This window comes from Lasioglossum baleicum, chromosome 16 (assembly GCF_051020765.1).
Source record: "Lasioglossum baleicum chromosome 16, iyLasBale1, whole genome shotgun sequence".
Lineage (NCBI taxonomy): Eukaryota > Metazoa > Arthropoda > Insecta > Hymenoptera > Halictidae > Lasioglossum > Lasioglossum baleicum.
In genome coordinates, this window is record NC_134944.1 from 9,002,119 (window position 1) to 9,017,339 (window position 15,221).

The following is a 15,221-nucleotide window of genomic DNA, read 5'->3' on the forward strand; positions in this document are numbered from 1 at the left end:
TATATAGAATACAGATGTATTTAATAGTATTTATTAAAACTGTTTCGAATAATGGTGTGGTAATTTTTACTGGCGCTTCGGAGTTACCATTCGAGTGCAAAGGGTTAACCCCTTGCCGTATAACATTTTCTTTACAGTTACAGTGATTAAAAGTCTTTATCCTTTATCTTCTAATATGTATTAGAAGAGAAAAGAAAATTTATATTTTTTGTAGGGCTACATTTATATTAATTGCAAATTTTATTTCATCTAAAAAGAAAGGCATAACATTCACATTTGTTAGACTTTGTTAACACTAGGTTTACGTCAAAATGACGGGTTCTAATATTTTTAATTTGCGATTATTAAGATTGTAAAGATGCTTCCCCGAGGAATTATTTACCAAATTTATTTCTTTGGGTATATATTATTGAAAAAATTGCCAAAATTTTGGATAGACACATACTTAGTAGTAAACCTAGTGTTAAAATCTTCATCGCGAGCAACGGGTTGAAATGTTTTAGCTTATACAAATGACAAGGCTCTATTCATTTATATTTTTTGATTCACGATGTGATTCCACGAGTTCGTTTGAAGTTGTTCTTACTTGTCCATGTACTGTGTCAGCCTGACGTACGCGATGCACGCAGCATCCTCGCCCAGGAGGTGCACGTGAGGATTCAGGATCGTCGTGTTCACGGCCTTGCAGTTCTTCCCCAGGACTGCTTGGTGATTTGAAAACGGAAATGCATGTTATTCGAGGATCTGCCATTGCACCGATACGAGAGAGAAGCCCGAACACTAATAATTTTGAAACTTTGAGAAGGAACGAGTAGCGAAAGAAAGATAACAGTGGAACAGTATGTAATCGAGATAAAACGATAAAAAATTGATATGCTCGTACTGAACGAGCAGGATATCTCCATGCAGATTCCTCGGATCGATTCTCTGAAGAAATCGTGCGACTGTTCGTAATACGTTCCGTGTTTGAATGCAGTTGGTACAGAATTGGTAGAGACACAGAAACGAAGTCAAAAGTGTGCAATAAGAAGCTGAGTGCACGTTCGTTTTCGCGACGAGTGCACCGATCGCCCGGAAACTTCAACGACCGCGCGAAGTACATACATACGGAAACGTGAAATAAAAAACGATGGGGTGTATGCATTACTACGCGAAATCAGAGGATCACTGATCGATTGATTATTTTAGGACAATTTGATAGACTGATTATTATGGGGCAATTTGATAGATCGAAAGTTATTGGACAAGTTGGTAGATTGATTATTAGAAAACAATTTGATCGATTCATTATGACAGGACAATTTGATCTATCGATTATTATAGGACAATTTGATAGACTGATCATTATAAGACAATTTGATCGATTCATTATGATAGGACAACTTGATCTATCGATTATTATAGGACAATTTGATAGACTGATTATTACAGGACAATTTGATAGATCATTATTATAGGACAATTTGATAGACTGATTATTATTGGACAATTTGGTAGATTGGTTATTATTGGACAATTTGATCGATTCATTATGATAGGACAACTTGATCTATCGATTATTATAGGACAATTTGATAGACTGATCATTATAAGACAATTTGATCGATTCATTATGATAGGACAACTTGATCTATCGATTATTATAGGACAATTTGATAGACTGATCATTATAAGACAATTTGATCGATTCATTATGATAGGACAACTTGATCTATCGATTATTATAGGACAATTTGATAGACTGATTATTACAGGGCAATTTGATAGATCATTATTATAGGACAATTTGATAGACTGATTATTATTGGACAATTTGGTAGATTGGTTATTATTGGACAATTTGATCGATTCATTATGATAGGACAACTTGATCTATCGATTATTATAGGACAATTTGATAGACTGATTATTACAGGGCAATTTGATAGATCATTATTATAGGACAATTTGATAGACTGATTATTATTGGACAATTTGGTAGATTGGTTATTATTGGACAATTTGATCGATTCATTATGATAGGACAACTTGATCTATCGATTATTATAGGACAATTTGATAGACTGATCATTATAAGACAATTTGATCGATTCATTATTATTGGATAATTTGTTCGTTTCATTATTATTGGATAATTTGTTCGATTATAGTTCAGTGATCCTTTGGTTTTACACAATAGAATAGAGTAGGCCTGTCCAACTCGCAAGCCACAATTGGCCCGTTCTTCCACTTCTTCTAAGGTGGGACGTGACGTTCCCGCACTACTTAACAAGGTCGACAGTAGTAGTCGAAAGTAGTCAGATTAAAACTTGTCTCACCACTCTACCTTCCCCTTCTACGACGCTATTCCCCCACCGAGGTTCGGTCACGTGACGCATTTCGCCTCTGTCGTGCATGCGTCACAGTGTTACGTGACTAATCCGGTACTGGCAGAGGGAGGGTAACTTTTCCCCTCTCAATTCTTACGTTAATATTTTCTACGATATTCAATGATACACTTTATAGAGAGTTCCCACACATATCTTCATACTTCCAATAATGTCAATTAATTTGTGAACATTAGACTGCGAATGTTTATGCAATTTTCAATGTTTGTTGGCGAACTATAAGAAAGTGGAATCGTGTAAAATCTTGTTTTCAGTGGTACTATAGTATTCCTTGTTCTGAGATCTTCGAGATTCTTTGTTCTTTGTTTTCTAAATAAAAATCGTACTGAATTCTATGGAATTTTATATTCTAGCATTTTTCAAAAATTTTCAGAAGCCATAAATACAGAAAGATCCGCAGTCTGGCGATTATCCAAGAACATAAAAAAGTCTACAATTTTGCTACTTGTCAACAGAAGTATTAAAAGAATTTTAAAAAGAAATAAAAAACGGGTACCGTGGTAGAAACCACGTGACTTGAAGAAGAGGTTGGACAGGCCTGCGACAGAGCATCGTCGAATGTATGTATACGGAAAAATGGTGCGCAGTGGTTGGTCGCGACGCGACGCGGTGTCGACGATTAGCTGGGTGAATGCAAACGAGTCATAATTACCATTATCAAAGTAAAATTTGTGGAAATCCATTCCCTCGACTAAATTACCTAGAGCCTCCGGTTCGAACGCGGTCAGGTGTGGATCACAGATTTTCCTGAAAGCATTTGCGACAGTTAGAACAAATATAATCTCTTCCCGTCGAACGTTGAACACAGGTTCGTTCTCTCCATGACTTACGTATACGCCTCGAAATCGCCGATGTTGATGCTCTCGATCAGCTGCTCGGTCATCTTGATGATCTCCTGACGGCGTGCTGTAATCGTCAAGAGATTAATCGGTCGGTCGAGCGAGACGCAGTGTCGGTGGGCCCGATCGACGAACAGAATAGATCCGGGCTCATGCCGACGCATCGTACGGCACAACAGTTAATTTACATACACGAGAAATCTTTCTCAACTTCTACGTCCTACGCCAAAGACTATGAACCCAGAGCAAAAATCATTGGAGTCGCGAAATCATCCTCTATTCAAAAAAAAAAAACACAAACACTATTCTCGTCCAATCAAAATGTTTCCGATTGTACATACAACTATTACGATCGTACAGATCGTACAGAATCGTTTTCTACGTGTGATCGCGCGCGGACTCCAATGTCTGGATCCTCGAATGATCGACAAGCGAACAGCTCGGAGACTTCCCTCGATCATTCGAAGATCGATCTCTCCTCGGTAAAAATGGTGTTTCGTTGCGGATCGACCGGAGCTGCGCCGACCTCCGGTGTACAACGGGGGTCCGAGGACGCATATCCGGGATCGGGGGCAGTGCAAAATGGCGGCGCAGTTCCGGTCTCCTCGTCGATGCTCCGCGAGTCCTCGCGACTTCCGGTTGTCGTCGAGCGTGGAGCAACGGCTTCGACAAGCATCGACGAGCTCGGGAACTCGGCGTTCTCCGATCCCACATCCGGTTTCGTGAAAAAAAAACGACCGCCTCTGTCGGGCGGCCCGAATTTCTCCGACGTTTCCGTCGCTCGAGTTCTCGCTTCGAAAAACAGTGACCAACAATTCCAATGGCTGTGACAAATTTTTCGAAGCTCCCTCTGCGACCCAAGATCCCGAATGTTCTCCGTGAGATCCGGCGGATTCTAACCCTGACTCCCAAAAAGTCGAACACCGGAAGAGTCACGACTCTGCTCTCCGGCGAGAATCTTCCGCAAACGGCAAGGGAATGATAAATAAATAAAAAAGAAGTCGCGAGACACACAATCTCCGAAGAGTTAATTATAAAAGTCCCGGCCCGTTTGTTGGTTCGTCTCGCATCATTTTTTCTGCGACCACCACCATCGTGCGTTCTACTCGCATTTTTTCTCTATCGCAAACCGCGATCGTCATATCTCCTCGCGGCGATTCGAATGGAAGCTGCGCAACCCTAACCGTTGATCGTTGGATCGCGGAGTCGACGCGATCTACATCCGTGGTTTCTCTGAGGTGTTTTTTTTTTTTATAGGTTTTCGTTACCTGAGCACTGGGAGTTGGTCGATAGCTGGCTGCAGGTCTTGATAGGACACACGATTCTTATTTCTACAAGCAATATATATAATATATATACATATATATATAGAGATACATACAGATATATATGTATAGATACCGTTCTCGATATTCAACGAACGTTTCAGCGAAGCCGGGATCATTCTGCGTGACTGAAGCTGTGGTCTTGTCGCGCGAGATTAAGATCCGCGACGGAACGCGTCGCGTACGCCAATTTTTATTCGCGATTCTCTCGCAATTACTGCGGATTTTGTTGCAGAGATCAGTGGACGATTAGTTTGGTCATTCTGGAGCCGGTAGACCAGGCCTGGGCAACTTGCGGCTCGCGAGACGCCCTCCCCACCAAACTCCTGTGGAGCGTAGGAGGGGGTTCGGGAGCAGTGTTGCTAGATGGTACGGGAAAACTCGCGCATGCGCGGCGAATCCAGGAACGTATCTGCGTTCTACAGTCCGTAACTTGTGGGGCAAGTTTTCTTTCGAGCGGTCTTAAACTTTTGTGCGTTACTGTATATATACAATTAGAATATATTTATATATTACATGTACATACACATCAAATTTTAATATAACATGCGTATGTTAAACGTTATGTTTGAAAATCGAGAAGAAAAGATTGTGCGAAGCTATGCGGGGCAACCAAGGTGCCCGATTTCGTACTTCAGTGACGCTGGAATCGTCGCGCATGCGCGAGTTTTCCCGTACCATCTAGCAACACTGTTCGGGAGATTAGGAAGAGACTATTTATATGTACATAGGAGGCCGCATCTTTGCAATGAGGCGGGGCAGAGCGCGATAAGTGGGGGAACCGGCACGCCAGTGGTGGGAGCAGTGAAACAACTGCGGGGAGAAGTTGCCCAGGCCTGAAATAAACTGTTAAACCTTTGCACTCGGAGCTATTTGAACTCGAAAATTAAACTTTCCTTCGTAGCTGGATTATTTCCATTCCCTATGATTTTTGAAATTTTATGGATTTGAAATTGGTTGACATTAAACCTACCAAGCCTTAAAAGAAACTGGAACATGCTCATAAAAATGATAAAATTCATTTGATTTAGACTTTGCGCGGCTCCTATTGTAATACGTGCTCTATTAAAGACATCTATAGTATAATTTCTTGTCAAATATAATTGTTATTGTTTCAATAAGTGCAAAATAAAAGATCTGGAACCAGTAATTTTGTGTTTAGTATTAAATACCTCGTACAATACCTAAATGTTTATTAAGTGATCAGTAGACTGCGGATGTTTATGCAATTTTCAATTTTTGTAGATAAATTTTAAGAAAACGATACGATATCGAATCCTATTTTCATTGGTAATAACATTTGTATAGGTCTGAAATAAATAAAAATCATACTAAACCCTGTCGAATTTGATACTCCAGCATTTTTTGAACATTTTTATAAACCACAAATGCATGAAGACATATTTAATTTGAAGAATGGCACCCAGCAATTTTTAGTAACGCCTCAGAGTCACCATTCAAGTGTTAACCTTTTGCAATACAATTTATTTTGTGGTTATCGCGATTCAAAATTCTTCATCGTTCACAAATTCACAGAAAAAAAGGAAGTTTATATATTTAGTGTATGCTTATGTTTTTCTCCAAAGGTTATAATATCGACTACAACAAAATAGAATTCTATTTCGGTTCAAAGGAAACTAATAATATACAGATTTAGTAGACTCTGTTCAGAATCTTCGTCACGAGTCTGGCTCGATATTGTAGGGCGAGGGGTTAAGGGTTAGTATCCGATAAAAATACTCGCACATGCTAACAGCAACGCATCTCATAAAACAATCCTATACTTTGCGATCGGTAAGGACTATTGTTTGTCCTTGTTGTTCCTTGAATCGAAAAGTTGATTATAGAAAAATAATGTGTATTCATTGAACTCGTCTCTGTTCTGCATAATTGATTTCTGCAGATAAAATCCGCAGTTTAGTTATCGTCGCGTGGGGTACAGGCTCTTAGTATAGCGAGCCGTCGACGAATAATTTTGTCGCGGCTTAATTAGCTGCGCGTCTAATCGGAAAATTCGATGGAAAGATTCAACTTTCTACAGTTTTCCCTCGCGAAGAATTCACGCCTATCGAGTAGCGCAGGCCTGGGCAACTTACGGCTCTCCTCCCTACTCCTGGGTCCTTCCCCTACTCCTGTGGAGAGTAGGAGGAGGTAGGGGAGACTAGCTGTGTACACATAAGGAGGCCGCATCCTCGCTGTCACGCGAGGCAAAGCAGAGTAAGTGGGGGAATTGGTACACTGGTAGTGGGGAAGAAGTTGCCCGGGCCTGGAGTAGCGTAGCTCCCCTCCCTTACTGACTAACGGTTGGACACGGCCATTCTTTAGGGTCTGTTCATACTGGAATATTTCCGACCGGATATATCCGACCAGATAGATATTTTTCAATAAATTTTAATGGATCCGATTGGAAATATTCCAGTATAAACGGACCCTTATATTATATTAGAATACAGTTTACCCCTTCTCTAATGACCAGATTAATACGTGACCAGCAGGGTTGCCATCTGCGAGTCTCGCCAGGCCCCTTACCCTTCCGCCCCTCGCTCAACTGCGCAGCGAAGCCCGCCTTTGCTTCCCCTACTCTTCCCACTAACGCTGACGTATACCGTACGCGTCAGAGTGGGGGAAGCAAAGGAAAGGCGGACTTCGCTTCTGGCGAGACTCGTAGATGGCAACCCTGGTGACCCACTCCAGTGTCGGAAAGTGATACCCAAATGGGTATCTTTTTCCTCTCCTCCTTTTCCTCTTTCACTATCCCATTCCAGCACCATGCGCTCACTCCAACGTCCCCCACTAAGACCGTAGACTATGGGGCCCGTGCCGTAGACTGGTCTGATGATGATCAGAGGGGGTACATTGTATTCCCCTCGATTTTCTCGACCTGGCGACACTGGACCAGTCTACGGTCTCAGTGAGGGATATTGGAGTATGTGCTCATAGTGCCGGAAAGAGATAGTGGAAGGGGAAAAGGAGGAGAGTGGGAAAGTATACCAGTCTTGGTCGATTCTGACGGCACTGTACGGAGCCGAAGAGGAACTGTTTCGCGCGACGCTAACGAGGGAAAACCGCTTTCAACAAGATCGTTGTCGCGCGGAGCTTAATCCCGCGATATTCGCGACAGGATCGACCGTCTCCTCCGGTTCCATCTCGTCCTTATCGTGAGCTTATCTCTCGTTATTCGAATCGTTGCTCTTCTTCCCCTCGGTCCGCAGCTGCTCAACGATTTCTCCGGCAGAACGTGTGTACCACGATCGTCTCGGCTTACCGATATGTATATCGAGAGAGAAATCGAGCTCGTCCCGAATTCGATCGGAATGTCCTCGACATGTTGTAGTACGTGGGGAGATCTCGCGAGAGTTCAGTTTCAAGGTAAATAGATAATCGTTTGCGTTTCGAGATCACTGATCCAGCGGACTAGCGCAGCGGTTTAAGGGCGTTTAGTATCGTTTAGCTACGAAGCCTGTCCCCGGATTGCTCTATGGTAGACTCTTCCGATCCCCCGTATGGTTTACACAACACAACGGTATTGGGTTTCACAAGTTTTATTGGTAAATACGTTCACACAGTGTTGCGCCTACACAATTACGGACGTATACACGTGGATCTGTAGCGTTCTGCGTGGACCAACACCTAATTCGGTCCTCCTACGCGGTGACGGCCCGTCGGCCATCTTGTCGGGCGCCGTTTCACGCTCGATTTTTGCGGTGAATTAAACGATTTCGAATTTTGCCGCGACGATAGAGAGAGGCTCGACGAATTATTAGGTCGGAAAGAAAGTTCTTGCGGTTTTTATCATAATAAATTTTATTATAAATCTTTTATTATAATATTATTACAATATTAATCATAATAAAAATATTTTATTGTAAAATTGAAATAACAAAAACCGCAAGAACTTTCTTTTCGACCTAACACATCGCGAACAACCGTGAAAATGTTTAACATGGTCGACACCAAGATGGCCGACCAGCACAGCAAACCTCTGCGATACAAATGAAGGAGAAATGATAGGAGTACAGATCTCTCCGTCTCGCAGAATCCTTTGTGCGTGCGGCCACGCAACTGATCGTGGCGCCACGTGTCCCCCAATACCGAGAAAAGAAACAGAACGAAAACGGAGAAAAAAGGTTCGTGCGAGTTAGCGAGCGTCCTGGGACCGCCACAGAAGACCCCGGCGTGCTCCTGATGACTTCCTTTCGTCTGACCATCACCGATACTTACTACTTACGGTTCGCCGTCCGCCGAAAGTCGAACCGTGACTACTTGCTGCGAACGAGGGCGCGGCGCGACGGTCTCTCCGAACGAATGTCGAGCTTCGATCACACTGTCGGACGTGAACTGTCGACTCGGATAACTACTGGGTCATCCTTGCTGTTAGGGCCACCCTAATCACAGGGATAAATGGGCCCTAGCCCCTTTGGGACGGCAATTTTGAATTTTTCATTTTTGTATTCATGTTTTTTAAATTTTGACGTTTTCCAGTTCCGAATATCTTTTGCAAAACTTCATCGGCCATTGCTCCCGCGTATTTTCTTATGAAAAGGGAAAGAAAATTGCAACGATAACATTCTTGTTTTCCTCCAATAAAATAGCACCTGGCATTTTACAGATTCAAATCCGAATCGGAAACGTTTTATTTGTTTCAAACCCGAATCATAACGTTTCATGCCTCACTCAGCTGTATTTATTTAATGTAGAAATTGATCGAAACTGTGCGCCGCGAAAAATTAATTACCATTTTTATAAAATTTTTCAATTGGAAAAAGTCTGAAAGACTTTCTTACGATTTGTTTCATTAAATGTTAAAGCAAAATGAGTTCCTAATTGCGCTAATTGTTCCTAAATAAAACTTAAAAAGCCCTAGGCCCTTCTTTTTAACATTTTCAGCCACCTTTTATTGTTAGTAGCCCACGGGGGCCAAATATCTTAGAACGGCCCTGCTCAGTGTTTGAAAGAAGAAAAGAGGTCCGTTCGGAGAGACGATCGTGTCTCGCGAAGCCAACAACGCAGCGTCTACCAAGAAAAAGAAAAATACCATCGTGTACCGGGTGTCCAACAAAAACAAAACAGGACACTTCAGATGTTGCGCCTGTCCGAAACCGCCCCTGAAAGAAAGGAACGCGGCGCGAAAGGCTACTTCGTGGCGTTTGAACGACCTCGAAATCCTCTAAATCTACGTCGATGACGTCTTAACTATTCAATTCACTCGTGCAGATAAATACTAGAGCTGCGACTGTCGACAGTCATCATTAGACTGCGGATCTTTATGCATTTATGAAAAAATTGATTGAGTGAAATATAAAATAGTAATAGATTAGAAACATTTATAGGAACACTGTAACGTTGTTTTTAACGTAACAAAATCATCACGGGATGAAATCAATTTTTATTTTCATCCTGATTCCCACAATCAATGCAGAGTATTTTTATTTTGCGTAAAGAACCGCAGTCTAGACATCATCGATAAGACGATGACTTCGACAAGTGACAGTCGCAGCACCCTAACAAAACGATAAACGATTCGTCTAAACGTTGTGAGTTGGAAAAATGTCTCTAAAAATAATCGAATAAATAAATAAATACTGTTCTTTTACAAGGGACATTACCCAAGTGTAACGTGTTTGTTGCTCCCATAGTTTGTTGAAATATATTTGACACGTATTCTTTGTTAGCTGCTGACAGTCCCGTTAAGGGGGTGAAAATACTCGCCCCCATGTGGTCGGAAAATGTTATATATTTAAGAGAAAATTCAAAATACCCGTATCCCTATTTTGGTCCATAGATTGCGTACACAAAGTTACATAAATATCGATAAACAATTAATAAGAAACATTGCGAAAAAAGATGAATTTTTAAAATATTGTCTAAACAATTAATTTTTTTCTGAAATCTTTGCATACACTACATTCCTGATCGAAATAATGTTCATGAACATGAACGTCAGCAGCTGAAAAAAATTACGTGTCGAATATTTTTCAACGAACTATATAAATATAACATAAAGTGGCCCAAGTCCATTTTCGAGAAAAATCTAGCCAGCAATTTTAATATTTACATTTCTACGTTCTTCTCATCCTGAAGCGAATTGTAACTGATATATCTAAAATCGCAAAGATTTTGTAAAAAGGGAATTAGCTGGTTAATAGAATGATACAAATTTTTATTACAAAATGATATAAATTTTTATTATAAAATCCGCTGTCTACTTATTTAGCCAACCACAAAATGTATAGATTTTTTAAAACCTTTCGTATTTAACATACTTGCACAAATTCCCATATTCTAAGACTATAAATTAATATATTAGCGAACGAAGAATGGATATTCTTTTGCGATTGGCGTTCTTCGTTAATAACTCTTTAACAAAGCCACGGAGAACATCTTCGTAAAGGAAAAAGTAACTTCAAATCGCCTCAGGAATCATCCCTTTCAAGTACACCATTTTTGGGACAGTGAAACCTCTCGTTTATCGGAACATTATCTACATTGATACGGTTTGTAGATCCCAGCAACATTTCTGCGTACTGTTCATAGACTATTTTCTTTCTATTCAACATCTCCTTGAAGGACGCCTTTCTCAAACTCTTAAATATCTCAATTTAAACTTAAAGGACCTACTCCACTTTCAAAATAAACGGCTCATATCCTGTATAAATTTCAATATAATCGGTGTGTTACAGTTTGATAATGTCCCTTGTTAGATCTACTCGATTCTATGTGACTCGTGTGCAGCGGAAAGTGGATCGTTTCGAACAAGGATGATCGGATGGATCGCGATGGATCATCGATCAACAGGGAGTTCGAGGTAGCCACAAAGAGCGCGTGTTTCACGACAAGCAACACCGTCGACACCTCAAGCAGGCGTCCTCGTCGTCGGTGCCCTTATTTTTCCCGTTCCCTGCGACCTTACCGGCGCCTTGGCTCTTCTTACCGTCTTCAGGGTCGCAGCCCTCGGCCGGAACAAGTTGCACGTATCCAGCCGGTCCGGCTCGACGGACTTCCGGTTCTGAACGCGTTCGGTTCAGATCGGTTCATTGTTCGATTCGTACCGGTTTTCGGTTTTCGTATTCGTTTGAGGTCGCATGCAATTTTCAGAATCGACGCGGCATGCCAGCGATGCGTGCAACCCGGAACATGCAGAAACACAGAGGATTGGTCAACCAGCGCGCCATGTGTGCTACCAAAATGCCGGCGGGGAGAAGCGGGTACACACACTTCCGGTGACGCGCAAACGTTTCTTCGTCTCGATCTCGGAAACCTTTGCGCGCCACTCGGTAGGCTAATGTCGCTTTCTAGACAGCGAGAAAGCGACATTTCGTTAGCGTCACAGAATGGCAGAGTTAGTAATTAAGAGACGGAGATACGCGAGATACAGGGGACATTGGATCGTAGAGAAACTCGAAAGAATCTCGAAAGAAACTCGAAACTTTAGAGAAAATCCAAAGGATTTGTAAAGCAGGATTAGCATGATCCAGCGGACCCTGGATCTCACGTGAGTGGGTATCGATAGAGATCGATGGATCGCCTCCGCCCTGCTGCGACGATCAAATCGGGCATTGTTCAAGAAATGGCATTGTGCGATGGAGAATCGTGATTTATCACAGTAATCGCGAATCGCGATCATGGTTGTGGTTTGAATTTGCTCACTGTCTAAACTTTACTTTACAGAACTCAAAATTTGTGCCTTTCTCCTATAAATTATGATGTATTTGGTATGTAGTCCAGTAGATTTGTACCCGGAGAACTGCAGATCGAAGTTTCGATCCTGTAGGATCAATGGTTCAGGAGTTATGCTTGCTTAAAGTTGAGCAATCTACAGAGTTTTTGAGAGGTAAGGGCGCCGCCATATTGGTTTGTAGTGACGACCGCGAGCCGCTTACCGAGCAGAACCGCTGACCTAATCACAACCAACTCGGTAAGCGGCGCGCGACCTTCACTACCAATATGGCGGCGCCCTTACCTGTCAAAAACACTCCAGATTGATCAACTTTAAGCAAGCATAACTCCTGAATCATTGATCCTACAGGATCGAAACTTCGATCTGCAGGATTACATACCAAATACATCGTAATTTATAGGAGAAAAGCACAAACTTACAGTCCGGTAAAGTAAAAAGAACAGCCAGTTCTTTTTTCGAAAATATCTGCATATAAATTTACTTCATTTATTGATAATAATAAAATAATTCAAGTTTCTTTTCCGCATTTCAGCATTTAGACAAGAAAGAAGTTGATTCTTCCTCTCTCGATTTCGAAATCGTAATATTCATTTGAACAGTATAAAACCGGAGGCAATTTCTTTTATGTTTATGTATGTATATGAAGTTTTCCAAAATGCCAATGTATTACGTAACAATTACAGGAAACGCAAATGATAGTTTGAGAAACATCTTACTTAGTAGTCTAATAAATTTTCTAATAAGTAGTCTAATAAACTCGCAATTTTGTTTTGATGTTGTTTTACACTTTATGTACCGGATTTTCAATAATAGTGCTGCACCAACAGAAAGCACAGAAACGTTCTTTCACATTGCAATCTTAAATGAAACTGTTAGATGACGTTATTAACGGTGACTTGTTAGTTCACAATGAAAATTGCTGTTTCTATCGAAGGCTCCATTAAAAAGTGTTTAGCCATGTACCACAGATTTTTCAAAATTATGCAATAATTACCGGTCGGTAATATCTCAATATAAATGAACGAACAATAGTTATGCTCTCCGCCAATCAGAAGGGATCACAAAGACCGCGAATCACAATGATAAATCACAGTTCGCGTTATCCTTACATCTTTGCCATGAAATTGTCTCCGATACTGTAACGATGGCGGATCGATTTTCGCGGTAAAATCGATTTCCGGGAGGCACCGCAGCAGGGAGGCCGGTTCTAGGTGTTCGTACACTTGATACAGACCGTTGCTCGCGGAGTCGTAGCGTCGCGACGGAGCCGTCGGCGTCGTCGCGTAGTTGTTGCCGATGAAGACCGCCGCCGGTGACGATGGCGAGGCGCCTGTCTGGCTGTTCTGGCTGTTACTGCTGCTACCACTGCTGCTACCGCTCCCTGCGCTGCCAGCTAGTCATGCAACCAACCAAACCAAAAACACGAGCTACTGTCAGCCACCGAGAACAGCTTTCGTCGTCCCCGCGTGTATGTGTGCGTGCGCTCTCTCCTGGGTCTCGAGAATTCCCCACCGGAACGTCGCGCAGCGTGTTCCTCTCCTTCCGCGCCCCTTCAGGACCGCAACACTCTCGTCGCGCGTGCACGCAGGCTGATCTACGCAGGGGGCCGGCATTGGCGCCGCCAATGATCCTTCGGAATCTTTCCGACCGATTCTAATGCTGTACGATATTCATTCAGAACGCTGTGAACTCTATTTTCCACTCGTTTACCTTGTTTAAATAAAAAAGGCCCAGCCAACGTTAGGAATTCTATCGTCAGTGAAGTTTACTTTATTTCTTACGTTCCGACGAGAGTGTCAAGTCGCCCCGAGGGGGTAGAAAGTTCGGAAAGAAAACTAGAAAGGGCGACAGTATTGTCGAAAGCAAATCGGCAAAATGCAAAAAGGCGTTTCCGGGCCGTTCAAGAGGGATAGAGATAGAGATAAAGGGGGAGAAAGTGAGAAAAGAAGAAAGAGGCGAGCCCGTTCGGAGATTAGAGCGCGTTGACAAACTCTGTAGATGTTAGTAATCTAGATCCACAGACAGTACTAGGAAGCGTCGTGTTTTCTGTTAGAGATAGAGAGAAAGAAAGATAGAGAGAGAAGGAAAGATAGAGAAAGAGAGAAAGAGGTGTCGATCGAGAGTGCAACGATGAAGAATAGGCGAGTGTCGCCGACGAAGTGAACACTGTCCAAGGGTGATAGCGATCGAGACAATGACGTGTGAGTGATTCGGAGAGTGAGAGAGAGAGAGAGGGGGAGAGCTAGTCGAGAAGCAAGATGCGTGGTGAGATATCGGCATAGAGCATCGAGAAGCGTGTGAGATATATAGAGATCGTTCCAAAAGTGTTTCTCGGTCGTGAACGGGGGTGTAGATCTTTACAGAGGAGGAAACAAAAGAAATCCAAGTCATGCTTCGACTCTAAAACCAAAAAAAAAAAAAACAGTCAGACTCACCCGGTTTCCGCCCACCGACTCGCTCTTCGGCCTCGTTTCGAGCGGAAGCAGCGAGATCTTAGTCTCGTCTTTTTTTTAACACACAAAATCACAGCAAACCTTTTTTATTCGCCGTTGCTAAAAGATCGCAAGCTTTTTCACCATCGTCGGTGAACAACCGCGGGAACACCGATCCACGTGACATCACTCTGATTACCATAGTTTATTTATTTATTTATTTATTCGTTATCGACGCTTGTCAATTTCCTACTCTCTGTCAAGCCGAGAGGACAGGCTTCGCGAATCGCCCTCGCCCTTAAGATTCCCCTAAAATTCGAATCGTCCTGAACAGGAATTTGTTCCTGTGACTCCTACGAGAGTATTAACGCACGTCCTATGAATAATGTAGACGAACTTCCAAACCGTCCGTCATTGCGGAAGACCCAGGATCGGTTCAAAGGTCGATGGGCTCGCCATTGAACGATAGCGACGCAAGTTCGACTGGCTGGCGTAGGCAGAAGTGACAAAAGAAAGACCGGAGCTTGATGGACCGCTCTGCGAAGACGAGAAGTCGAGGG

At 42.4% G+C, this 15,221-nt stretch overlaps 1 protein-coding gene across 30 annotated transcripts in view; it reads right to left on the reverse strand.

Moving 5' to 3' along the window:
* Positions 1-15,221, reverse strand: part of Camkii (Calcium/calmodulin-dependent protein kinase II) — a 194,330-nt gene that overhangs the window by 11,839 nt on the left and 167,270 nt on the right. For 11 of the 30 annotated variants that reach the window (XM_076440404.1, XM_076440402.1, XM_076440385.1 and 8 more), the window contains 3 exons: positions 3,218-3,293; positions 3,040-3,134; positions 587-704 (listed from right to left, as the gene is read on the reverse strand). In XM_076440404.1, coding sequence (XP_076296519.1) covers positions 587-704; positions 3,040-3,134; positions 3,218-3,293 — 289 coding nt within the window. Of the gene's footprint in view, positions 1-586; positions 705-3,039; positions 3,135-3,217; positions 3,294-4,494; positions 4,558-13,463; positions 13,623-15,221 lie in introns of all 30 variants that reach the window. The other 19 variants (XM_076440395.1, XM_076440392.1, XM_076440394.1 and 16 more) reach the window with 6 other exon arrangements.